We start from the raw sequence: 26712 nt of genomic DNA on the forward strand, positions 1-26712 counted from the left end.
AAAAGAAAAAAAACAAAAAAGGCAACATTAATGGAGGCAGTCATGACACTACAGTAGAGTTCACAAATTAAACCCTTACAGATGTCTGGCTTGCTTTTCGGTTCTCCCTAATGCTCGTTAGATTTTCTTCATAAAGGTGCATCCAGGATCAGGGCAACCAACTAGTATCTCACAGCACAGCAACGTGAAATTTGCCCCTGCAAAGGGTCAGCACAGGGCCAAAATACCATAGCCTAACTGCCACTCTTTGGCATGAATACAGTTTAGCTGTGTAAAACAGGATAAAGGAGTGTTGTGCAGAGTGACCTGAGCTGGTTTGGGTAATGGAGGCTATGTACCTGTGCTGGTGGAGAATTCCATGACAGGTAATATGCTGAACCTCTCGGTGCAATCAAGCAGTCCATACAGATCATTGCCCTGGCATAATTACACTATTTCCATCAGGGTAGCAGCTTGTACAGCTCAGCAGGTCATCCATCTTTGTGCAGACTTACAGCAAGACTCATGTCACCAAATTATAAATGAGCTTTCAATAATGTTTTTATTCCAAAATAAATCCAGCTCATCTGACTTCCCTTTGCTTAATCAGTCAAAACAAAGACAAGACGGGGCAGGAGACATCAGTAGGTACCCATCCTACTGCATTTCACAGTGCCAACTCTTTAGCATGAGAGAGAATCTCACATGAACACAGAACAAGCAGCAACCCAAGCATCACCCCAGCAGCAGAAGTGTAGGGGATGAGGACAGGACCCTGTCTCAAATTTAATTCCTGATCTTCAGCTCCTGTACTTTTGAATTTTCTGTTCAAATCGATGTTTTCTTATTAAAAAAACCAAGCAAACAAACATACAAAGCAGTAGAATATATTTAAGCTGGTAAGAAGATACTCAGAACTCAGCATCACAGTGATACACTTACTATTATTGCACCAAGCTTCCCCTGCGCAAGAGGAAATCTCTTCAGGCTATTATGAGCTCTCCAGAGTCCACAGCCTGCCTAGAGTTTCTACAGCTGCCTTGCTTTGTTTACATCAAATACTACTGAGGTCAAAGCTTGGCAAGGTTAGAAGTGTTAAGCTCACATTTATACCAGTTATAAATACAGAAAATCTAGATAAGGAAGCATTACCCTACCTTTAATGCCTGTTCCTTAAAGAACTGCAGAGCGTAAGCAAATATCTCAAGTGCTTTGACTTTTTTGCCATTTGCAGCTGTCAAGTCTGTCTCCATAGTAAGATTCTACATGAAAGAAAAGAACTGGAAGTTATTAAACAGAAAAGGTAAACATGAAATTAGTTCCCACTGCTTGAGGAAAGAGAAGAATTCTTTATCCACCTGGCTAGGAAAAAGTGACAAAATTGTTCTGAAGAGGATCTAAGTCATCACTTGAATTTCCTGGAGCATGACATTTGCTGCTTATTTTAGACTTTGTTATTAAATACCTATCATGTCAACAAATAAGGGCAGGCAGGGAGAGAACATGGACTAATTATAACAAAGTTATTTGTAATTAACTGCAATGAAGCTGCATACACAAGATATTTAATCCAAGTTAACAGTTAAAAGCACAGATTTTTGGCTTCCCACCAACACATGAAACCAGAAAACACCTCAGTATAGAAAGTACTGGCCAAGTCCCAAAGCTCTAGAATGGCTTAGCTTAAAGACAAAAATACAATCAACAGGAATAACGTCAAATTAACAGCATGATTTGCACTTGAAGTTTTGACAATGAACTCTGAGTAAATTTGCTCTCGTGTTCAGTCTGGCTCTTATGTTCTACTTCTGTTTTCTGAGTAAATTCACAGAACAAACCGACCTCATGGAGACTCCCTAGACAGCTACAAATTTCACCCAGGAAAATTAGGACACGAAGATCTAAGCAAAGCAGATACTGAACTTTGAAGATCTAGAAAGAAGGCTGGCAAAATATACTTGCTAAATGGAGCAAAAAGCAAAATGAATCATAATGTTAACTGAAAAGGTTAATTTACTTTATTTACTCTCTCAACTTAAAAACAGAGCTGCTTCACATCTAGTTCACAGTCTTGAGGCAAAATCTAGCACTGTCCACAGGAAAATTATTTGAGTAGCAAATACACAATTATTCAAGACTCAGTTATTACTTACACCAGTGGTATGTAGCTTCATCTTAAACTTTTCAAAATACAACCAGTGCTTTGATTCAGTGGGATCCAAGTCATGGTAGAAATCTCTTGCTGCATACCCAAAGCTATGAAACTTTCTCTCTGGTGTTAGGAGGATAGTAGTTGGTGTCTTCTGATTGGATACACCTGGATCTCCACCTTCCCATCGTCTATACAACAAGAGAAATGGCTTCAGTAAGTGATACTAATGTGTAGAGCAGCAGGAAAAAAATAACCTATTGCGAGAAAAACAATGCGGTGGCAGATTGTGCACACTGCTTTTCCTTCCAAAGATACTCATTTCAACCCTTATAATACCAAAGCCAAGTGGTTTGTTCACATCCAAGAAAACAGGACTGTGATTGCAGATGATCCAATACATTTTGCAGTTAATTGTATAATTTTTAGGGATGCAGTCATACTCTGTATTTCATAAGAATACATTTTCCTTAAAGTAAACTACCTACAATTAACAAGTAATAAATATTGTAAGGAAAAAAACACCAGTAATTACGTAAGAGCACTGCAAATGAAACCCCAAAATCCTCCACGTGTCCTGCCCAACTGTCAGTCAGATGTTATACATGCTTACATGTACGGGGCATTTCCCCATTTTGAAATGTGGACCTGTTTAAGTCAGCTCAACACACTGCGGAGAAGCTGATTAAATCTGTGTTGCTGACACAAAATACTCTCTGAAGCAAGAGCAGCCAGTTCAACCAACACCTCTTCACACACCTAATTTCCTGGATGCTTCAAACTCTGAAGACATGTCTGCAGATGTTGAGCCCCCATGTTGCACTTTACTGACCTGAAGATGATGGACTTTGTGTTTTAAATGCCCAAAATGCTGTAAAAACTATAGCCTGTCAAAAATTAAGCAGACTCCTCCAACCCCCAAGTATCTTACAGGCACAAAACCATTTCCCTCATCACCATCTATTAAAGCAGTGAATAAAGCTATCCTATATTTTAAAGATTGTGAAGACTAAAGATTGGGTCTTCAGGAAGACCCAAAAAGCAAATCAGGGCTTCTTTCACAGATTGAATAAGGAAATAAGAAAGACTGTTGAATATGTGAATAGACATTAAATGCAGGAGGAACTGGGGAGCATGGGGGCCGACAAGTTCAGACAGTAGAATGCTGTATCAGAGACAGCTCTGAACATTCTTGTCTCCTCCTCACTTATCCATGAAAAAAAAAAAAAAGCAAAATGGAAGAATTTGCATTACAGTTCCACTTCACTTCATACACTTGTACTTCCAGCATGGGAAACAAACATTTTACCAGACAACATTTGCCCAAAAAAGCATCAGTGGAAAATCTGCTTTGTGCTCTCAGACATAACCATAATGCAGCTCAAACAGGAGCCAAGTTAAAATCACACAGGCAACTGCATTCATTATTAAACCACGTGTTGGTCATTTTATTCTAAAGATAGCAAAGCGCACTTCCATAATACACTACTGCCAAGGTCCTTGTTCTGAAGCACACAAGGATTGCCTTGTTCTGCAGTAATTGTTTAAGTGACACAGGAAGATTATGTAGAAAAAAAAAATCTTCATTTCCTTTTCACTCAGAAACAATTGAACCAACCAAAAATTAACTGGTCTTCAGACCAAGGCAGTCAACAGGCTTCGAGAATTTCAATCTAAGGGGTTAATACTTGGTGAAGTGACAAGGATTGTAATCTTCTAAAGTACTGAGAACCCTTCAGACCATCCAAACAAGTCAAACAGAGCAAAATCTGCCCCTTTTTGTAGCAGCAATGGCAGGGAATTACCACATGTCTATGAATTTACTTCAGTATTGAGGGCAATTCCACTGCTCTGCAAGCAGAAGCAGTATGATGAGAAGTGAAATGATTTCCACCTTCTTCCACTTGAAAAAAATTTCCTAAATCTCCCTAGTCCTGCTGCTCAGCCCTGAAGCTATTATCAGCTGGCAAGGGCTCTGCTCCAAGTAATTTCTTCTAACCTGCTGCTAGAAATGTACTTGGTCAGCTCCAAAATCTCTAAGTAGGTGTTACAGCAAACATATGGTTCCAATGTGAAGAAGCTGGGATCCCACTGCCCATGAACAGAAAACACTGCCTATTTCACCAGAACATTAAATCCCACACACACTCTGGAAGCAGAGAGGAGACAGACTGTTATCATGTTCACTTGGAATCATTAATGATTCATTCTGAGTCACCAGTGGGAAATTCCATAAATAGGATGTGGCTATTAGCAATACTTCTTTATTTTTATTTACGGGTAGGCACATTTTCTCTTTCTGAAATAAGTACACTTAAGGTGCAGTTCAAATGGAGACAAATTGATGCTCAGTGGTATGGGATCAAATTTTCAAAGCCACTTAGAGAATTGGGTGTTCACTTCCCGATGAGTTTCTGATGGAAACAAGATGCAGCGATTGTTCAGTAAGTTCTGAAGTTCTCAGCTTGTATTACTGTTCAGTTACAGAAAGAGCAATAAGAAAACAGAAAGGGAAATCTGATTTTACTGTCTGCAATCAGCTTTAAAAATATTCCTGGATGCCATCTTTTCTAGAGAGAAGCAGCTGAAAAGGGATGTGCGTGGTAACTCCTAACTGGGACACTCTTCTCAGGTGGACCCCCAGCCTCACCCCAGTTAGTGGAAGCCTCTAGTCCGTAGGGTTAGGATTTCAACACTTCCCTTTGCAGGTCTTTTTCATGGTTCCAACATTACAAATGATGATAATAATGCCATTGGGGAAAAAAACCCAACCTACTAAAATCATGGCCTAATACATGCCAGCAGCACTCTAAACGCATGTAGGGGATATCTTCTCAAAGCAGGGTCAGAGCTAAAATTCTATTCAAGCAGAACCCAAGGTAGATTTCTTCCTAGATTCAGACATATGAGACCAGTTCCTAGGCTGAAATAAAGTGGAGTCATCTGACAGAGCAGCACAGACCCATGTATAGCCACAGAGGATGTGGTTATATATTAAAAGTGAAAATAGAGACAAGAGGAAAGTTAGTGTGGAAAGGATGACAGCGTTACACTGAGGTTAGAGAAATGCCCTTCCTTAACATGTGAGTCTGGCTGATAGAGCAAAGAGAGTGATCCATGCAGAGTGATGAAAATTAGATCCACAGCTGCAGCGTAACAGTCAAGGAAGCCAAGCAGTGGGATCATCAGCACTGCTACAAGGGTCTATGCAGAAGAAAGGAAAGGATGTTTCTGCCAAGGATCACGATCAAGCAGGGAACAGAAGGAAAAATAAAAATCTGAAGGCTGAAGTAAAGTTACACTGAAAAAAAGACCACCTTCCCCATCTTTCCAAACAGGCTGCAATTTGTTTCAGAATCACAGGAGTTTTTCCATTTCTTTTTTCTCCATTTGTGAAACACTTACATTCCATTTGTTACAATTTAACCAGAAGCCAAAACATAACTGCATGTAAGTGCACATAAATCAACAGGAGTTTTCCAAGCTGTGTAAGACCTCCTGTATTCCCTTCAAAGGAGACATTATTAACTCATTCTACAGCACCAAACTGTCTGTCACTGCAGCTCTGGCACTGCCCTGCCTGCTGAAGAGCTTGCAGAACTCATGGTCTGGCTGTTGATACACATTTACTCACAGTCTCAAGGTATACAGAAAATAGCACTCATTGCAACGTGTGCTTCTACTCTGCAACAAGAGTCTGAAGGTAACCACAACTATCTTTGCAGAAACCATGGGGAACAAGTAAGAGTTGAGAGGTGTGAAGTACTACCTAAACCTGATAAAACAGTAACTAATATTCTGTGATCAAGGTGAAGTCATTCATCTGTCATACAGAAACATGCATCCAACTCCAAACACATGCTGAAGTAAGTAAGGCTACTCATACATTTATAGCTAAGTATATGCCTAAAGAACTATGTTAGGCCTCTATACTTTTTTTTAAGTACTGGCCATCACAGTAAATAAATTCACACTGTCAAAGACTTGACTTTGTCTACTAATTGCATGACTAGAACCACAACTGTGCTGACAGTGCACTCAAATATGGTACTAAGGCCCTGTGTGTTCACTCTTTCCTGAAGTGGGAACTTCTAAGTGAAGGCATCTTAGCCTTCATTGAGGCATTCACAGAAAAGCAGCTTTGTGAAAAGGCAGTCAGAAAGCTACATGTCTGGAAAGGATCAACACTAAGGAAGGAAGGTGGAAAAAATGTTAAGAAGCAGAGAGGACCATGCATCATTGCTGTGCTTTATTTTAGTGTAAACATTCCCCAGTGCAGGCGGGAAGTTACATTCACACTGCAGAATTATTTGTAAATTATCCTACATGTAAGCCTCGTTATATACAGAGTCCAAACCTCTTAACACCTTCTGAACTAATGAAGCTTTTCACTATTCTTTTCATTGAATTTCATTATTTCATGATTCTTCACATAAAATATATATAAAAACATTATACTTGTTATTTCAGAAGTCAGTTTCAGCTATAACTTCCCCCAAATCCTTCCCCAACAACAATATTTATTTAAAATAAAAATAAAAATCATTATTGATGTTAAAATATTTTCCATCATTTGAAATACCAGTTGGAAATTTGAATAGATTTTCCCTCCCAAAATACATTCCTCCCTTCTGGCTGGAAATATATGAATGATTTCTTTCCACATCAGTATCTCATATACGATCTACACAGATCTAAAAATCACAGTCATGCTGCCATTATTGCATAAGGAACAAAATATGGTGTTTTGAACTCTAAGTAGTAAAATGTCCCTTAAGGTTTGGAATATAATCCCAGCTGGCCACACAGCACCTAGATTTCAATGTCCCAGAGATCTACAGCTGGAAGCTTGATACTCGGGAAGGAAAATCTCTTGTGCAATTTACTGCAGTGTAGTGTAAACCTGATGGCAAAATCAGGTCTGAAAGTAAAATTTTGAGGCCAAAGCATTTAAAGGGCATCCCTAAAATCAGTAGGGATTTCACATAGTAAAATCTGAACAGAGATTATAAGAATAACATAGAATACACAATTTAGGCTTGCTCAGGTACAGTTTCAGAGATCTCTTCCCTCACTTCATCCAACTTCTTTAAGAAATCTGGTTAATTATTTGCTGTCAAAAGAGAATATGAATTGATATACATAGATTCTGACTCCACAACCCAGTAACCTGTCTGAGACAGCAACACACAGCCTGTCATTTGAACTCCAGTCTAGCACCATGCTGCTTCCCATACTGTTTGCAGAACAATAGGTGAATGGGGGGCAGAAACGGCCTTGAAGCATTACTCGTCCATACAGAAAAAGGCAAGCATCTTTGCAACTGGATTTTTCCCCAAAATTACCCCCCTTCAGATATTATTTCACATCATGCAGTTGTGTCAGATCCCTGAAAAGCTTTGCAACCATATACAAAGCAACTATGCAGGCTGACTGCACAATCAATACTGTCTCTTGAGATTGAGAACGCTGCATTCAGCTACATCTTTGTTTAGAAAAACTCCAGAATAACACATTGGACTACAACAGGTTGCCCTTTTCTTCTCAATATTACAAGGGCTAAACCAGTAGATTACCTACTACTAGTTACAGCAGCTTTGTTTAGAAGAATTTCCATGGCTAAGCTTTTCATACATATCTTGCTTATGTCTGAAATTACAGGGGGTCTTGTTACAATATAGTAATTTTCAAGATGCTTGAAGAAGAATTCTATAAGCTTTTAGCTATCAAAAAAAAACCCCAACTTTTTTAAAAAAAACAAAAACATTACAAAAATGGTTTGTAGGGAAGCCCTTTGAGGGACCTGCCACAATAGCTTTTGCATTTGTGATTGCAAATTGTGTTGAATTTATAAAGAATAATTTTTATAAAGTGCCACACAACAGCATCTAAAATTTGTCCCTTACATACATATAATCAGAACAGATTTCACATCAAAACTTAATGTTCACAATCATGAATCAATCTCTGAGATAGGGCATCTTGCCTTAGTTATCAGTATAAGCTAAATACTCACTGATCCCTCCCTTTTACTCATATCATCCAAACTCAGCAAAACAACAAAGTGGGGATGTGTTCAAATTGATTTTAAAGCAAATTAGAATACAGTAAGATGTAAAACTATAACCATGAGAAAGTTGTACACTGTGGCAGTTGCAGACAAATACAGATACTTCAGCCTACTGTAAAAATATCTACAGCTACTGCAGACAAACCATGTTATCATGACAGAAAACTAAATGCTGCATTGCAGCCCTTACCTCATTACATGAATACATTCTGGTTCCTTGGTGAAGCTGTAGGCGTAGCCACTGGATGTCGTGCCAAAATCAATAGCCACAACAACAAGAAATAACTGTTCTACAGCATCATCTGCATCAGAGTCCTTCTGTTAAATAGCAGAAGCAAAACAGACACTTAGTCACTGGCTACAATAAGTGCAGCCTGTCTTACCCTTCAATGTATCTGCTCTCTGAGACATGAATATCATTTCAGTGAAAATAAGGACTTTTCCAAAGCTGCATCTGTCACCAAAGTTGATACCAGAAAGCTCCACATTTCAATGGAAATGGGAATTCAATATACAACTCAATATATTTGCTGGAGCCTTTTATACATAAGCTTCTGAATCAAGGGTTTCCTTCATACAGGAGACAGTGAAGGAGGGTAATACGCCCACCTGCACACACACCATTTCCTTCTTGGAGTGGCTATTCTCCTGTATCATTTAAACTTATGGCCATACACCAGGTTATTGGTTTTGGGGTTGGTTTCTTTGTGTTTGTGGTTTTTTTTTTTCCCCTTAAATTGATCAACTGAAGAATACGCTTATACCCATCAAGGTGGTATCTTTGGGACTTATTTGGTGATCTTAGGAGTTACCTTGAACATGAAATACTACTGCATTTCAAAACTAGCAGAGACAGAACAACCCAACACAGAGCAATTAGCTTTTTGTCCCATGATAATTATTTATTTATGAAGAATTTACATAACACTGACTTTGCCAGCACTACGTGCATTCTTTCCTGCCTGTGCTAGAATGTGGAAAGCTGTTCAGTTGCCTATAGTGATTTTGCATCCTTCTCCCTGCCTTTGACATGTAATCCCTGAAAAAGAGAGTCAAGGGCAACATAGGAACATTAAGTGGAAGAGGTGGAAGGGTTATGGTCCAAATCATAATGATGTGATAGAAGGCATGATGTGAATAAACAAGGCATCGTACCACTCACCAGTATGCTGGTGCCTAACATAAATCCCATATAAATGAGGAATAAGTAATGAACAACAAGGAACTGCTAAAGCACTAACAGCTTAGCAAGATGGAAGAGAACTAGCTGGAAACCCTGGCGAAAGGGCTACAAGCTACAGGAGATAGTGAAGGAGGGTAATACACCCACCTGCACACACATCATTTTGGCAAAATACCCACGAGCAGCCCTGTTGGACTGTTACCACACAGGTCAAGTCTGAATCCTCCCCCACTGCTGTCCAGCCTGTACTTGATAATATCTTGAAGCAACTGTCATTATCTTTTACAGAGGAACTGCAGAACGTCCTTGGGCTGTGAGCAGTGTTCCACCATCTTCCTCACATATCTTTTATCTTCATGGCTGCTCTTCCAGCACCTTTCTACTGTACCCCTACATTTTCCAAGATCATCCCACAGGCTTGCTAATTAAAATGGAGAAACAGGAGTAATACAGTTTGGTTTCACACAATGAAAGACTTCTGTGGATTTTTTCTAATAGATCTTTTCAACTAGAGCAGTATGTTACTTATATGTCTTCCTTTAAGAGCTTAAGGAGCAAACCTAACTGAAAGAGGACATAATCAGTAGGACAGGAATAAAAGGAAGAAGTTCTACAGTATATGGAGAAAGAAGGGAATAAAAAAAAATTTACAAGAACTCTAGAAATCCTGAGAAGGGATGTTGTACAAGTCTGAATTTGATTCAGAAAGCTAAGGAAGAACTCTGACAAGGGTAGCGATGAACATGATACCTTCCAATATAAAGAAATGCATATCTGGTGTTACAGATTATGCAGATGATCTTAAAAAATGATGGGACTTAGTTTAAAAGGGAGTTTGTCAATAAAATGAACATGATGTATAATAGATACAGACATAGGGGACACTGGCTTGCTTCTGAAAGCATACAGAGGTGGGTTTTCCTTAAGAAAACAAAACAGTTCAATTGTCAATTTCTCTCTCTCCCTCTCTCTGCTGGAGGAGATTCTTTTCTCTAGGAGTTCAGATTTTACTGTTGAATATCATATATATCCTCCTTTTTTTCTGAATAGAATGAGAGTTTTCAGGGACTACCTCAACAAATCAGTGATTAAGACTTGGCAACCCTGAAGATCAAGAAGCCCCCGTGTTTGATATAAAAATATGCAAGAGAAAATCAAGCAAGCAGAATAAATGAGAGCTCTGCCACCAAGTCCAGTGTTATGAAAACGTCACTTAAGAAGACTGTGTGTAGCATAAAGGGGATCACTATAGGAGGAAATAACAACTTTCTAAAGAAATTACACCCCATCAAACAGCCAGGAGAAAGTAATGTCAACACAGAGTGTGTTACATTTCTTACCACGATATGTGATGGAGACAGTGGAGTTATTCCAGGGTCTCCCAAACTTTTGGCTGGTGATGAGTAAGCAGATGTGGAAACTGCATCTGAAAGGAAACAAAAATTATTCAGTGTCAGTAAGCAGAATGAGTAGGATGAGACAGTTGCTTTGCATACTTCTACGCTGTTTTTCCTGTTGTAACAGATCTTGTAAAAGAGAAAACAAATTTCACAGCTGCCACATAAAATGTATGGTTTTGCCCTTACAACATGCTAAGACACAAATGTAGTTAGTTTTTTAAATGTTTGTCTGACCTTCACCACTAACTTCCATTCTTTTGCCTATCATATTACAATGTACAATTTTTAAAGTCTTCCTAAATGTATTCAGAAGCCACAGCCGACAAGTGCCTGGAACTCTGTACACTCACATTAATCACCAAAGGTTTAAGTGGGTGAATGCAGAAACTAAACACAAATTGTGAGATCAAGACAGACACACTCGTTTTAAGAGAAAAAGAGGAGTTGATATCAACTTGACAACGCCATAAGAATAAGTTACAATTATTTCATCATGAACCTTTCTGCTGAAACTTTCCCAATGCTGTCTCTGTTTTTATTCTTCAATACACTCTGCCCTGAAACATCTTGCAGATGTTAGTATTAGTGCAGGACAGAATCCAGCTGGGAAAATGGAAAGTATTATTAACAAATCATCAAAGAAATATTTCTACACAGCATACGATCCTGAAATTTCATTTAAAGGAACATACCAGATGACAAATATGTAATGCACTATTTGTATTTTTCCTTCTTATATTTGCCCCATTAACGATAGAAAAGGAAACGGATTATTAAAATAATTAAGCACTGATGACTGAGCTGGATTTACATATGTCATTCTTTTATGAAAACCTCAATAATTTATCAAAATGAAATTAGAGAAAAAATGCCACACACCCTGCCCATGCTCATACCTCTCTGCTTCCAAGTTTAAGCCTCAAGTTTACTGATAGATCTCCTGTAGAATATATGCTGATTATATGTAAAGCAGAATTACTCTCTAAATAACCATAATAAACAACTGATTTCAACATTTATTATCACCTACTTGGATGTATCACACAATGAAATACATATTTATGTACAGCACGTTATTTCTAGACATGACTGACAAGTCAGACCATTACCCTCTGGCTATGATGGAAAAAAATCCAACCAAAAAGAAATCCAGCCAACCTTAGAGCTACTCAATGAAGAATCCTGTTGTTCCTGATAATAAAACATGTGTTTTTCCAAGGAAAGATGCAAAAAACTCCACAGTAGGAAATTATGGGATAATCTGCCCACAGGAAAAAATAATATATTATCTTTCTCCAAATCTTAATATTGCTCCTGTAACAATGTTTATTGCAGTTCAAGTTATAATATGCATGCTGAGCCTGATCTTCAGAAGAACTTGCAGAAGCAAGATGTTCATGTTTCCTATGCAAGTTCTTCAAGAATATGTTACTCCTCCTGTGTTAAAGTACAAAAAGGCACAGGCCAAACACAACAGGCACAGAATCTGCTGGGTTCGTTAAGATATATTTGGATCAGATGCTGTTATCAGCCTCAGATGCTGTTATCTGCTCCCTTTGTGCAATTTCTTCCTCTTTTCAAAACAGATTAATTATGGTACCATCAACATGGCACTTTTCATAGAAGTGAGGAACAATATTTAGCACAAAGGAAAAAGAAAAAAGGAATTAGTAACAAAACAGTTCCCTGGGATCCTGCTGCTATTCCTGACTGGACCTGAACAAACACCTCCTGAGCAGACTGGGGCATCACAATCCTGACTCAGCATCTTTGGAAAACTGGTTCATTTTCCCTACTTAGGATGCTGGCTTTGGAGCACAAATATTAAATCACTAAGTGTTTTCAGTGTGTGCTTGTTACAAATTCTTTTCATTACATGTTTCAGCAACCTGTTTTCCAGCCTGTCTTCAGTTATCAGCCTGGGTGAATCTTGAGAAGTTATTTATAGCTCTATATGCAACTCAAAATCCTGTGTAACAGCATACACATTTTTTTTGTCTCAGAGAGCAGTGATTAAATAAGCAGTGTAACATTCACACTCATCCAATGAAACAGTGCTAACTCACATGGTGTTCTATCAAGAATTTATTCAACTCAATTAACTCAATAATGCAGAGGTGTAAAATCCATACAAGGACACTCACTGTATCCACAAGTATAAAAATATTTGCTAACAAATAAAAAGTGTTAAGCAGAGATAAGAGGCATGTCTTAGCTACCCAATAGAAAATGCTGCTTAAAGCAGAAAACAGACTTAGAATCATGGGATCAGGTCTCCCCTCAGCCTCCTTCTCTCCAGACTCAACCACTGCCCAGTTCCCTCAGCCGCTCCTCATCACTCTTGTGCTCCAGACCCTTCACCAGGTTCATTGCCCTTCTCTGGACATGTTCCAGCACCTCAGTTGGACACTCAATGTCCTTCTTAGAGTGAGGGGCCCAAACCTGAACACAGCACTCAAGGTGCAGCCTCACCAGTGTTGAGTACAGGGGACAATCACTGCCTGAATCTTGCTGGCCACACTATTCCTAATACAGGTCAGGATGCTGTTGGCTGCCTTAGCCACCTGGACACACTGCTGGCTCATATTCAGCTGGCTGTTCACTCTCATCCCCCAAGTCCTTTTCCACCAGGCAGCTTTCCACCCACTCTTCCCCACACTTGTAGCATTGCCTGAGGTTACTGTGACTTAGATATTTTCATTGAAAAATCTTTAAATTAAATGTCCATTTCAGTTTCAGAAGCCTCTTAAAAACTCACACATGAATTCTGGATTTGTGGAAGGGCTAACTTTTCCTAGTTATGAACTGCTCTATGCTGCTTGAAGTTTAAGTTCTCTGTGTTTCATTGGTACTTTTGATCAGAGTTAAAAACCCTGCCAAACTCATGACCATTCTGCACTGTGTTCACTGCTGCTCCTAGAAATACACAACTAAATACAGTGAGTCCTACATGCCTACATGCCACCAGCCTGGAGATCTGTTGGATCAAGAAAGGGGTATCCTGGAAGGCAATCCTAAAACCCCCACAGAGGCAAACTGAAACTTTCACCAAAACATCCCATTGTACTGCTTCTCTAGAGTTGCTACCACACTGGTGCAAGCAGCAGTTGCATTACACTGCAGCTCATTTCATGAGACTACTAACTAATCGTGTGCAGTAATTGGGGCAGCCATAATTGCTGTATTGTAACTCAGCTGTTACAAGAGGCCCTGACATTGCCAGAGAGTTTGTGGAGCTAAACAGTGAGTGAGTGCAGTTCAGAGTGCAGGAAGTTAAAATTTCATTTACCTGAGTGGTTGGCATTAACAGAAAATATCTTGCAAGCCAGTTACCCTGGTTTCAATGGCAAGAGTTCTCCTAGCAAGCACTGAAATAGTTGTTAAAAGTAAATTAAATTAGGAAATGTGGAACATCTTGCTCCCTACCCTATCTAAACTGAATGGTTAAAATATATTCTGCCTACAACTACCTGAAGGGAGGTTGTAGAGAGGTGATGGTCTCTTCAGCCAAGTAACAGTTGATAGGACAAGGGGAAATGGCAACAAGCTGTGCCAGGACAGGTTTAGATTAGATGTTAGAAAAATATTTTTTTACTGAAAGAGTTGTTGGGGCCTGGAACAGGCTGCCCAGGGATGTGGTTGTGTCACCTTCCCTGGATGTGTTCAAAAAAAGGGTAGATGAGGTACTTAGGGATATGGTTTAGCATAGGAATGGAACAGTTGGACCTGATGATCTTAAAGGTCTTTTCCAACCTAGTAATTCTGTGATTCTGTATTTGTGCATGTGGGAGCATTTGTATTTTGTTGAGTTAGTGTTTGCTTGGGGAAAAAAACATGCACGTGTCACAATTTTTACAACTCTGTCCTGGTAAGTGGTAAATGCATGGGTATTCCAGAAAGAGCTGGATATATTAAAATCTCTTATTTCTAATCGACTGCTATTGGTTGATCTGAAAGGAAAAAACCCAACTGTTCCAAGCCAGGGAATGGGGAAAGGCAACAAGGAAACCTATTTGCAATCATGCAACAAAAAATATTGCCTAGCCTTTATGAGTCAATTCCTCCTCCTAACAATTTAAAAAGATGTCCTGGGTAGTATCACAGTATTTGGAACAGTTCTTAGAAGGAGGATGACCTATTAAGGCTTCTGTAATGGAAAAGCACCATCAAGTAGTGTCCCACATAGCTGAAGTTCCAGCTTTATCTCCCATGTTTACTGTGGGTCTCTATCTGTTTTGGACTACACACTGTGAAAAAAAAAAAAAAAACAACAACTAAACAACATGCATTAAACAAACATTGACAATTTGCATGCCAAAATAAATGGAGAAAACTGATTTAGAATCCTAATTATATTAAATTGTCAAATACTTACACCAATATTTAAAATACTCTTCTATGTATAATGCAAACTTCTTGAATAGAAATTCTTTAATTTGCTTATGAAACAATAATATGAACATTAATGTGAAATATGAGTGCTTACAAAATGGGTTTGGGTAATTTAACTAAATGTGTATAGAATTACAATTTCTGACTTTAGTCCTAACCTAAGCAACTGCCAAAGAACACCTTGTACATTTTCAAGGGGACCAGAAGAGGAAGGGAAAATAGAGAAGATTCTTTTTCAGCATTTTCTTTTTTTACCATTCAAAGGGTTCTATCTGATTTGCAATTCCCCAAACAATTACAGAACTGGTGAAATTCTAAGATCAGCAGATAGTGTATTAATAATGAATTATGTCCATTATCAAATTAGCTGCAATTGCTGGTTTAGCAGACTTAATTTAAATTACTCCTTCTTTTCATCTAAACACATGCAAGACTTTATTGGCTACTGAAGGAAACCACAGAAAATCAGTTTAGCTTTTTCTGGTTTTCAGCAAATGGTCAGCCACGTTCTAGATTTCCAACTTAGCTGAGAACAAAATGCTACAAAGGATTAACCTTTAGGTGTCACAGAATACAGAGTAGAAGCAAAGTCTGCAACATTTATAAAAGTTTAGGTGACGTAGTGTGAACACTTAACTGAATCTGTTTTTCTAAAAGAGCAGGACTGAGCTCATTATCTAATTAGAAAGATCAGTTAATGGAAGCTGATCTCTGGAAAACTATCATTCTTTTCTGAATATTTGGAAGCCCATGCCACACATTCCTACTCAGGCCCAGAGAAATGAGTTTTAGTCAGCCACTGAAAGCATCACACAGGGACCAGTGTGGTCCCAGAGAATCCGTTTTAAGACAGCAGGTTTAAACCTGCTTTAAGAAAGATGACTGCTAAACCTCACAGTCACAAGTCACCCAGTTGGTACTAAATCAAATTATGTTTTTCAGCAGCCAGACAAAATCTTCTCTTTTTCTATTAAATCCAGCTTTTATTAAATATTTAACCTTATACAATTCAGCTACACCAGACACCAGCAAAAATTTCTGCTTCACGTATTGGGGAGATGGTTCATTTCAAGAGCGAAGTGGCACGCCACAGCACTGGCTTCTCTGCTAACAGAAGGTTTCCTGCAACTGAAGTAACACAGACAACAGACAAGCTCAAGTTTCTGCAGGTATGCATTGTCTCTAAATAAGAATTTAACAAGTAAAAGCAGGAATTCAGGAAGCAGGATATGCTGCTCAACAGCATAAAGCACAGAAATGCAATCGGGTCAGGGAAGGGGGGGAATTATCTGAATATGTCTTATCAAACGGAAAGGAAACAAGAAAAGAAAACCCCAACACAACAACAACAGCAACCCACAGAGAAGAAGAAATAAGGTATCATGCCCTAGAAACTTCCATGTGGACCTTTTCAGGCACATTCTATGGCACTTCAGAGTCATGCTTACAAAAGAAAAGGTTTGGCCGGGTGAGAAGTTTACTTTCCAAACCTTCACAGACCTCACTTCCAAGGGATGGTGAAAGGACTCATCAAGGTCTGTATCTCCTACAGCTGTTTTGCAAACCAGAAAATAGGCAGCACCACTAAGAAATCATCTCTCTGTAGGAACATGCCTGAACACTAGCGTGGATGTTACGTACCACTCGACACATCCTAGGTTCTTTTCAATTTGTATCCTGCCAGAGTAGCCACAAACCCATCACTTGCTAATTAAAGTCCTCTCATGGTTTTCTGAATCAACAACAGGATCAATACCATTCCCTATATCAGTTCACTCTTCTAGTATTTTAAGAAGTGCTTTTACAATAATAAGTCATATTTCTTTCAGTTCACAATATACAATGCAACGAGTTTCAGGCAGATGTGAGCCTTGAGGATGCACTGGGAAGACTTAGATGCCACACCTTTTCCAGGCTCTCCCAAACTCCCAACCACGTACGCCTGCAGCACACCATCCTGCCCCCAAAGGAAAGCTGCAATAACTCTTCTTGATTTGTAGAATGCAGATCCACTGCTCTGTATGCCAAATCCACTCAGCCTCTCAGTTATTTGTGGGCTGATGAACCAGACGCACAGGGTAAGGCAGGATGCATTAGACCTACTAAAAATGCCACTATTGCACCCAGCCTTTATGGGTCCAATAAATCCACATTAACTGAATTTACTGTGCACATACTGATCATTTGCACAGATCAAACACTCACACGTATCTGACAACCATTTTTCTGCAATCCAGCCATCCAGCAGCTGGTGAGAGTGATTACCATATGTAAATATGATCTCAGTTGATTTGCTGGTCATACCAAAATCTTAGCCAAATTCTTCATCAAGCAATACCTCTGAATTAAAAAGAAAAAAAAAGAAAAAAGAGAAAAAGAGAGAAAAAAGTGTGTACTGAGACACAGACACATAGGCAATAAAATAAAGGAATTAAACCCACTGTTTTTCTTTCAAAACATTGTAAATCATTTTGAGCACCGATAAGAACTTTGTAACAAGCAAAGCTGCTAATGATGCTTGCACAAGGGGAAAGGTTTTACCATATTGCTATTAGCTGGGAACTGCTGGTTGATGAAGAAAACCTTGTTCAGCTTTTCCTATTGCTGAGATTTTGCTTTGCATTTGGAACATCGCAGCTCCCAAATGTAATATGACAAACCAGAGCATTTTACTGCAAGCACAAAGATGGCCTTTGAAAATAATTATAGGGAAAGGAAAAAAAAAAGAGAAGCAAATACAAAAAACCCACTTAAAATATTGTTACACACAATTAAAAGATCCCATATTTCATATCAGAAGTAAGAACCTTCTGTTTCTACTGAAAGCAATGACACCACTATTACCATCGGTGGAATCGGAGGTCTTTGTTTTAAAATGCCAGTAGGCATCCAGCTGGTTTGCCGAAGACTGCAATACACTTCCCTTCTGTGAATGCAGCCCCAGCTAAACCCTGACACAGATCCAAGTTTCCTGATACCCTTACATAATAATCGGTCACCCAAAGAGCTGGTATTCATCTCACTGATACAAATCAGCACTGCGACTTCCTAAGTCAAGAATCTCCCAATTCTTTGGGTAAAATTCCAAAAATAAAACATGTTCCTCATTACAACTTTGACCTTTTCCATTTCTTCTTTTACATTGCCTTCCATCATGACTAACATTTGACTGGAAGAGTTACTTCTCCACTGTGCTATCAAGCTTTCTAAGATAATTTAAGGTTTTAACATCATTGTTAAGAGCACCAAAACCCAACCCTAAGTTCATCCTATAATTCCCTTTGTGGATACCACTAATTCTGCTGCACCTCTCCAGCAAAGAGAAACCAAAAGACATCACTTGATTTCTGTGAAGTTAATTTGAGAGCAACACAGAAGATCTCACAATAACCTTCTGAAAATGCCCCGTGTGCCGTTCACTCTCACTTTGGCTAAACTATTTCACTGAGATTTGATCTGACATTGCAGACGCTCTGTGAAAGGGACTAAACCAGACCTGTTACACTCCCCTGCATACCTCACAACAGGGTCTGCAAAACCTCAGCCAGGTCCCTGCCAATAGCTAAGTCTGCCTTAAAGCTGCCTTAAACTCAAGCCCATTTGCCATCTACACTGTAAGGTCTTAAATCCAGTTCCACCTTGAAGGACCCGAGAGCTTTCCAGCTTTTGTGACAGTTGGCTCCCTCTTCCCTCCCAGTCCTGACATCGTTCCCACTTGCTCAGAACCTGCTTACACCCCAAGCCTGGTGTTTTGGAGACTCACCAGTGGTGCTCTGTAGTAATCACTCTCTGCCTAGATTCCAGCTCTTCCATTCCCACACACTACTGCCAGAAGAGACAAAACTGGTTCTGGTTTACATCAGAGAGGGCAGGCCACACACTGTGGTAAAGGTGGGTTCACAACAGATTTTGCACAGTGGCAGAAGACAGCTCTCCAGGATCTTCCTAAATATTCCACAGATACAGTTCTGTAATAGACACCTTTAACCCTCACTAACTAACCTTCCCTCCCTTCAACAAGCTCTTTATGAACTTGCTTTCTCTCGCTATTTACCTCTGTGCAAGCACGGTTTTCCCATCTCTCTCTCCTCCTCCCTCTTTGCTTCTTAACAGAAAGACCTGAGGAACAGAGAACACAACACAGATGTACAGAACCTGGGTTCTGTGGAAAGATACCTTCACAAAAAAGCTTTCCTGCTGCTTCTCTGTCATCATCATGTCTGCCATCATCTACCTTACACACTTGGTTCACTGCAAGGTTGTCAGGAATGGCACTAATAAGATTATGCTTTAATTCCCAGGACCACACTCAAAGCGGAACATTTCAATGCTAATTACTTTCTTTAGGAGAAACACCACTTAGCAGCTGAAGGTAGGCTGGTTGGTTGTTTTTCCTTTTTAAAAAGCAAAATCAAACTATTACAGGTTTATAAAAATCCCTGGTTTACCACAAGTCCCTCTAAAGGCCACCTCAGGACACAACTGTATCCTGCAAAAAAGTAATCCTAGATCTACCTTTCTAGATCAAGATATTCAAAGGAATATTCTTCAGAGACTGGACCATTTGTCCAGCCCACAGGAATAAGAATACTTTTATTTACTTTGTTTAGTTAACAAGCTTTCCTAGATTCATGAAGTATCTGGTAATGCATCAAGCAGGATGAATACAGTGGCTCCTTTTTCTTAAAACATGAATTGGGAAAGAAGTGAAAATGTCTTCTTCATTTTGGCAATGTGCAGGAACACCAACCATGATTCACACATTTGTAGAGTCTTCACAAGAGAAAACAAATCTCCACACCCCCCCCCCAAAAAAAAAAAACCCACACACAACCCAAAGAGTGAGACAAGGGTAAAAAACAATAGCCAAACTGGAATAACGAATACTTCTCAAAGTAGCCAGCGTGAGTGATGCCAATTATAAATCCCTTGATATCCTTCAAGGCTACCAAACCCAACTTGGTTCAAAGATGGGAAAATAAGAGCTGATTAGTTGTTGTTGAACTGCAAAAACTGGTATCTCATTTGCCAATCCATTAGCAAAGTCATCTGTGAGTCCGTGGTCTACGACTCTTGACTTAGCTTTTGAGTGACACTTGATAGCTAATTTAAAAGCCAGTGTGGTTTTCTTTATTCTCTTTATTTTGCCATCTTGGAAAAATTTCAGCTATCAGGCTTAAAGGGGAATACCTTGTGAGAGAAGCCATGGACAGAAGAAAGTACATGTTTAGGATTTGTAAAGCAGATCGCAAAAATCATGCAATCTCTGACCAAAATCCACTGGGGGGTTGGACTTAATGATGTCTTGAGGTCCCTTCCAACCCCCACAATTGATTTCCAGAGGTTTTAATATGAGCACCTACCAGGTTTACATCCAGACACCATGACATCACATAGAAAACACTGACCAGCCAAATAACCAGCTGCAAAGTTACATGGACACGGCAACAAGCAGATGGTATGGCCAGCAAAGGAGTCCCTCTGGCTAAAATCATACCAGAAGCATAGCTGAGTAAGCAAGAGCACTACTACAAAAGGTTGGTTTTTGAATGCAGCAGTTCCATAATGACAACACTGAAAGCTTTTGTAAACAGCATGCCCTGCCGTTCTGATTACAGCATGTGCTCTACTAAGGTATCCATGGAAACTTGAGAAAGAGATGTTAAATTTGTTGGATCTGTTTGGCACCAGGGAATGGGGCTAGTTTCCAGTCAGCCTAGTATAACCACAGGTATTTTGACCTTTAAGCCTGGAGAAAGCATCAAGAGTCTTCAAATGATGATGAAATCCACAAGACCAAATTGTCACAGGAATGAATTTCCCAAGCAATGACTAGGAGGTGGCAAAGACAGACTAAAGAAACAGGGATTTTAATATTGTTATTATCTCTTAATAGAGAAAAATAGCCCAATCACTGTAGTGAGGAGACAGACCAGCAAATACCCACTCTTCAGACCTCACAGGGAACAGGAAAAAAGGAAGTGTGAATACAAACACACAGGACCTCATGAGGAAAGGCTGTGTGGGACAAGTAGACATGGAGAATTTGGGACTGTAAAACCCTTTGAGAGAAACTGCTTCAACCCTAAAGCAGTCCTGAAAAGTGCTATGAACACAAGATGTATCCAGAAACAGACAAATCAAAGCAGTGTTCCCAGAGTATTCCCTATGGGAGAAGGAAGTAGCATAAGGAGAATAACTTACTTTTGCCTCCTTCCCCAAGGAAACCAGTGCAGGTTGAGTAGGCTCCTGCAAAAGTTTTTCTTCAGAGAGTCTACATGAATAAACTCCCTTACACGACACAAAATCGCTACTATGAAAATACATTCACATACCCACTCCAAATGGCAAGAATTACTAGAAATATTCTCAATATTCCTCAGAAACTGCACCTGCAGAGCACAGTCTGAGAGTGTGACTCAGGCACTGAGGAATTACTGGCCAAAGAAAGAGCAGCTGTAAGAAAACCCCCCTCCAGGTCTCCTGTTCCTGTAAATTAAGATGCCTTTAGAACTGACCTGTGTGCCCAGAGCCCTACAAATCAATCACAACGGAGCTCCTGATTCGGGCCAGTGAGAACCAAATGACTCTTGCACACGACCAGATGACAGCGGCATGCTGATGACAGGGCACATCAATGCAGATGGTAAAGCTGCTCTCTGATGTCCTTGACACACCCTGATGCAGCCCTGAGTAAGGACATTCAGTTAAGTCCTTAGTGAAGAACAAAGGCTTTCCAGCCTGAATGCTGGGTTCCATATTCTGAGTATTTTAGTTTATTTATCTGCTTATTGTATTGGAACTGACTGCATTTTCCTCTTCATTTACATGAAAACCTTTCTCAAATCCCTCTGAGACAGACTCTGAAGGAATTTGCTGTTTTAATACCCATTACTTCCACAGTTCAGCACTGCTATCCCAATTTTAAAGCACTGCAGTGTCACTGCTTTAGTAGTAGTTATGGCAAAATTCAAAACTCACATTTGTTTGTTTTAAGTGCACAACACTGTTTCTTAACAGCACTGCACATGGGCCCTAGTTGACATATTTTGAGTAATGAAAGCTATGGAATGTTCTTTTAAGACCAAAAATGTGCCTGATCACTGAGAGGAGGCAGTTTCAATTTAATGGCCAAGGAGCCAGAACATTCATCACAGTGAAGAAGAAGGAGTCTGCAGGTAGGTCACAGGCATTTCAGATCACTGAGGTTCATGCTTGGCAGCAGCATTCCCTCCAGGAAACACCAGCATCTGTGACCTTACATCACCAAACAGCTGCACACTCTTCAGTAAAACATCTGTGAAGCAAGCGTACCATTTACAGTCACGACCGATGGACTTGAGAGCTCATTCCTGAAAGAGATTCCAAGCCCTCCTGGTACCTCTCTCTTTCACATTGGAGAAATACAGCTGAACAAGCCTGTGCAACAGTGATGCAACCCAGAGTTTCACCTGTTTCTGTGCCCAACTAGCAAGGCTGTTTGACAGAAACATGACAAGTGCTGTACAGAAGCCGAATAAGTAAGCAACTGAAGTCATTTCTGGATAGACAAAATACTCTAAGCTGCATATGGAAAATGTCAACATCTGCTGTACTTGAAAAAATAAAAAAAGGAATAGATCCAAACTCCCTCAAAAGCTCATGTCACTGCATACCTAATTAAGGTCATGACTGTTCTCATTTTCCTCCTTGGAAGTAGGATCATTTGAGTGCACTGGTTTTAATTCCTTTCACATTTACCCTTATCATTTCCTGAAAGCCAGCGTAGCTTTTTTAAATACCAAAAAGCCAATTTGCTCTCTCACAACACCTACAAACTAGAAGAGCCATCAAGAGAAGTTTCTGAAATGATAAATCGTGTGCTCTTTGAAGTCAAGCACTTGTGAAATCCCATGTGACAGACCATCAAAAGGCAGGACCAATTCCTGCACAGAAAACAGAGCTGATGGGATCCTTTGGATGTTAATTGTTTCAAAATATGAAGTAATATTTTTAAGATTTTTTTTTTTTTAAACAAAGGGATGGTTGTTTGATGCAACTGCAATTAAAATAAGCAAAATCATTGTAGAGGACAGCAAAAAAAAAAAAAAAGAACTGATCATCCAGATGAGCTTAGAAGAATAAGGAACTGGAAAATTTAAAATGTTTGACCAGACTCATATCTTTAAAAAAAGAAAAGGAAAAAAAAAAATCCACTTAATTGTGACAGTAGACATGACATCCAGAAAGGGCCTCAGGAATTTCAACAGCATTCCCATGAAAGTGGGAGAAGTTGGCAATGGCAGGTCACATCAAGTCAAACAGAAAACCCCCAAACATTTGGCAGAAAAGAGCACAAGATGAGACACCAGTCAACTCACATATAAGCCCAACCACCACTGACATGGTCAGAAAGTGAAATGGATCCCAAACCTTGACATTTACATGCAGGGATGAGGTCTTTTTTAGTTGAGGCAGCATTCTGGTCTTCCTACACAGAACTAGCTTCCCAAATGCTGCTCTGACCTGAGCTGACATCTGAGTTCCTGGTGATGTTTGAGAGACCCTATAGATTCGGATAAAGCCCCTTACACTACACATGTGTATCAGGTGAATCAGCTGAACCCACCTCTGGGCAGAAGAGACCTCTTGGGGCTCACTGCAGCTGACTGCAGCTTTGGGAAACTTGGCAGGTACAGCACAGGGCTGCTCTGTTGAACACCCACTGCTGTCCCAGTGGGAACAAGCTAAATATTCACACTGAAAGCTTATAGGGTGACAGCACCGTAAAGGAAAACTTCTTGGCTGAATCAGCATCACCCAATTATGAACCAGTGGCTTTTAAAACACTAAAAGTCAATAAAATTAGAAGCTTTACATGCAACAGCTCCTGGGTATGAACAATTTCATCCAGGCTCATACTAACCGAGCTGCAAATACCGCAGTGCTGTGCTAACTGAAGCTATAAAAATGATTGGCAGGCACTGCATACAGCACTTGGCTATTTTATACACAGACATTGCTTTTACGCATTGTACTCTGCTGCAACAAGGGACTGCAGCTTCAGTGCTGTCAGTACAGCACCTCTCACTAAACCACATTTTATCCCTGAACCCTTTTTCTCCTCTGATAGCTTCAGCATCCCAGTGCATGGAAATAGCATAAAGATACCTGGCACAACAAATCACTCCTTTACTACATGGTCTTCTGCCTTCTGACAAAATCCATCCTGCATAGATTCTTCTTCTATCACAAGTTAATTTCACTGTCACATCACCTAACCTTGCAACTTTGCAGAAAACAAAACACAACACCCTGTGTCACCTAAAAGACAAATGACTTTGTCAGTCTGTTCTTCCCTTTGTCAGCTGGATGCTAGAAAATTGTTACAGGTCACTTCAAACCAGACAGACATTAGAGACTGTATTTAGGAGGCACTGAGAGAACGTTTAGATGAGGGGGGTGGGGGTGAGTTGGGAATCCAGCAGAGCATGTCATCTTTAAGATGCAACTAGTTTCTAAATACTGTTTTTTTAAAAAAAGGATGCTTTATGTTTCTTTTATGTCACTTGCACTGCAATTAAGCTATTTATTTCAAAACATTCCCCAAATCCCATATGATCCATATAAACTCAATCTTTTAAGTTACCCCACATATTACTGCCAGCACCTTAGGTTCAACACCACCGTTTTCTCAAATCTTTGCAGCATACAGTGAGGAAGAAGGGATGGAGAGATCAAATGAAATCAGGCTGAGTCTGCATTTCCCTCGGGGTTATTCACCCATATCATTTGTATCCTAGGAACCCTCTTCCCTCCCCCAGTTCCCTTCCCACACAAGGAGAGACCACCCCTGTCCTGCAAAGGCTGTGTTATTTTTATCAGACACAGTGTAATCCCAAATGGACCAAAACCACACAGTCTTTGTTTCAATCAAACCAAGATTCAGATCGTCCCAGCTCGTACCTCAAGTTTGTAAACTCAGAGACCCACTGATCCATTACCACGGTAAAACGGATCCACTCGGTTTTTATCCCATCCCTGCGCCTCCTTGGGAGCTCTCTGGTCCCCGAGGCAGTGCCGGGATGGTAGGGTAGCCTCTCATCCCAGACAGCTCTGTGTTTCTCCCACGGAGCCGCCAGGTCTTTCTTCTTCAAGTGCACCAGGCCACTCGCTATAACGGGTGCCTTCCTTTCTTTCACTATCAGCCCCTGATTTCCAGCTCAAGCCCTCCCCCTTTTCCCAGAGCCGTTGCTGGGAAGGGGAGACCTCGACTCGCGGGGAGAACGGAGCCACAAAGGCTCCCCTCCCAGCCGGGAGGGATGCTGAGCCCCGCCGCAGAGCACCGGCGCCCGGGCACGGCGCCCGCCCCGGCGATGCCGCTGCATTGTTTTTTCACCTGGATCCCCTCCCGGTCTGCTGCAGCGGCTCCCCCCGGGGACGGCACGTGATGAGCCGCGGCAGCTCCGCAGAGGACCAGGGGCTCCGCGGGGCCGAGCTCCGCAGCGAGCTGCCCAACTCCCCCACCCCGCCCTGCCGCAGCCTGCCCGCGGGGACACCCCCTGCTCCGCGCCCGCACCCCGCCGGGGAAGCGAAGAGGGGCCGGCGGCCCTGCCCCGCCTGCGCGGACACAGCCGGGGCGGCGGGGCCGACACCGTTGCCGGGACATTGTCTGCCGCCTCCCCGTCTCCGGACGGGGCTCCGGCTCCAGCTCGTTTCCCCCGATAAGCCGTGGCCCCTCCCGCCGGGCCGTGCCGGAGGAGCGCCCGGGCTGTGCCGCGCCCGCCGCCGGTAGCGCTCCTGCATTGCGGCGGGGGCCCGGCGGGAGCGGCGCCGCGCTCGGCCGCGGAGCGCGGCCGCTCCCCCCTTACCTGCAGCACCGCTCTCCGTCTCCGACATGGCCCGGCCGCCCGCGGCTCTCTACCCGCCGCGCCGCGCTCACTGCACACGCCGAGGCATGGGCCGGCGGCAGAGCTGCGCTGCGCTGCGCTGCCCACCCCAGGGGAGGCTCCGCTCCTTCCTCTCGTCCCCACCCCGCTGCGCCTTCCTGCAGACGGTGCAGAGAGCCGAGGGGAAGCCTCCGCGCTTGACCCGGCGCTGACAGGCTTCCCGCGCAGGCTGCGGGGCTGCGCGGCCCCTCCCCACCCGCTCCCCGCAGCCGCACAAGGACCGCGGCGCTGCGGCGGCTGCTGCTCGGAAGCGGCGGGGCGCTCGGCGGGAGGGGGGAGCTCCGAGGGGCAGACCAGCCCCAGATGCGGATTTCACGGGTGCTGAAGCAGAAAAACCCTCCCGGTGATAGCTATAAAAAGAGCACCCCCTCCGCGGCCGAAAGGAACACCCTGCCTCATCCGTGTGCGATAGGAAAAGGGTCCGGGGGTCCTGCTGGAGACAGAGCCGTGACTTTGCTCGCAAAGGGTTATGTCGGTCCTTGCCTTCACATTGTCAGGGTGTGTGGGTACTGATAACCTGCTCGGTCACAGGTCATTAATAGGTGCCCCAAAATCATTAATTATGGGGTAACTGTTGCAGCACAGGGTTCTTTCTATTTGCCTTTGGAGTC

The 26712-nt window shown here is 41.5% G+C and overlaps 1 protein-coding gene across 1 annotated transcript in view; it reads right to left on the reverse strand.

Annotated features, from left to right (window-relative positions):
• The window catches only part of HSPA12A (heat shock protein family A (Hsp70) member 12A), a gene marked incomplete at both ends in the record, with an annotated part of 55222 nt that extends 29171 nt beyond the window's left edge, over nucleotides 1–26051 (reverse strand). Inside the window, 6 exons of the mRNA XM_084264646.1 lie at nucleotides 1137–1241; nucleotides 2133–2319; nucleotides 8389–8516; nucleotides 10722–10807; nucleotides 17079–17230; nucleotides 25552–26051. Of these exons, the coding sequence (XP_084120772.1) occupies nucleotides 1137–1241; nucleotides 2133–2319; nucleotides 8389–8516; nucleotides 10722–10807; nucleotides 17079–17230; nucleotides 25552–26051 (1158 nt within the window). The remainder of the gene's footprint in view (nucleotides 1–1136; nucleotides 1242–2132; nucleotides 2320–8388; nucleotides 8517–10721; nucleotides 10808–17078; nucleotides 17231–25551) is intronic.
• Nucleotides 26052–26712: the final 661 nt, after the last annotated feature.

Source organism: Gallinula chloropus, assembly GCF_964237585.1.
Source record: "Gallinula chloropus genome assembly, chromosome: 5".
Lineage (NCBI taxonomy): Eukaryota > Metazoa > Chordata > Aves > Gruiformes > Rallidae > Gallinula > Gallinula chloropus.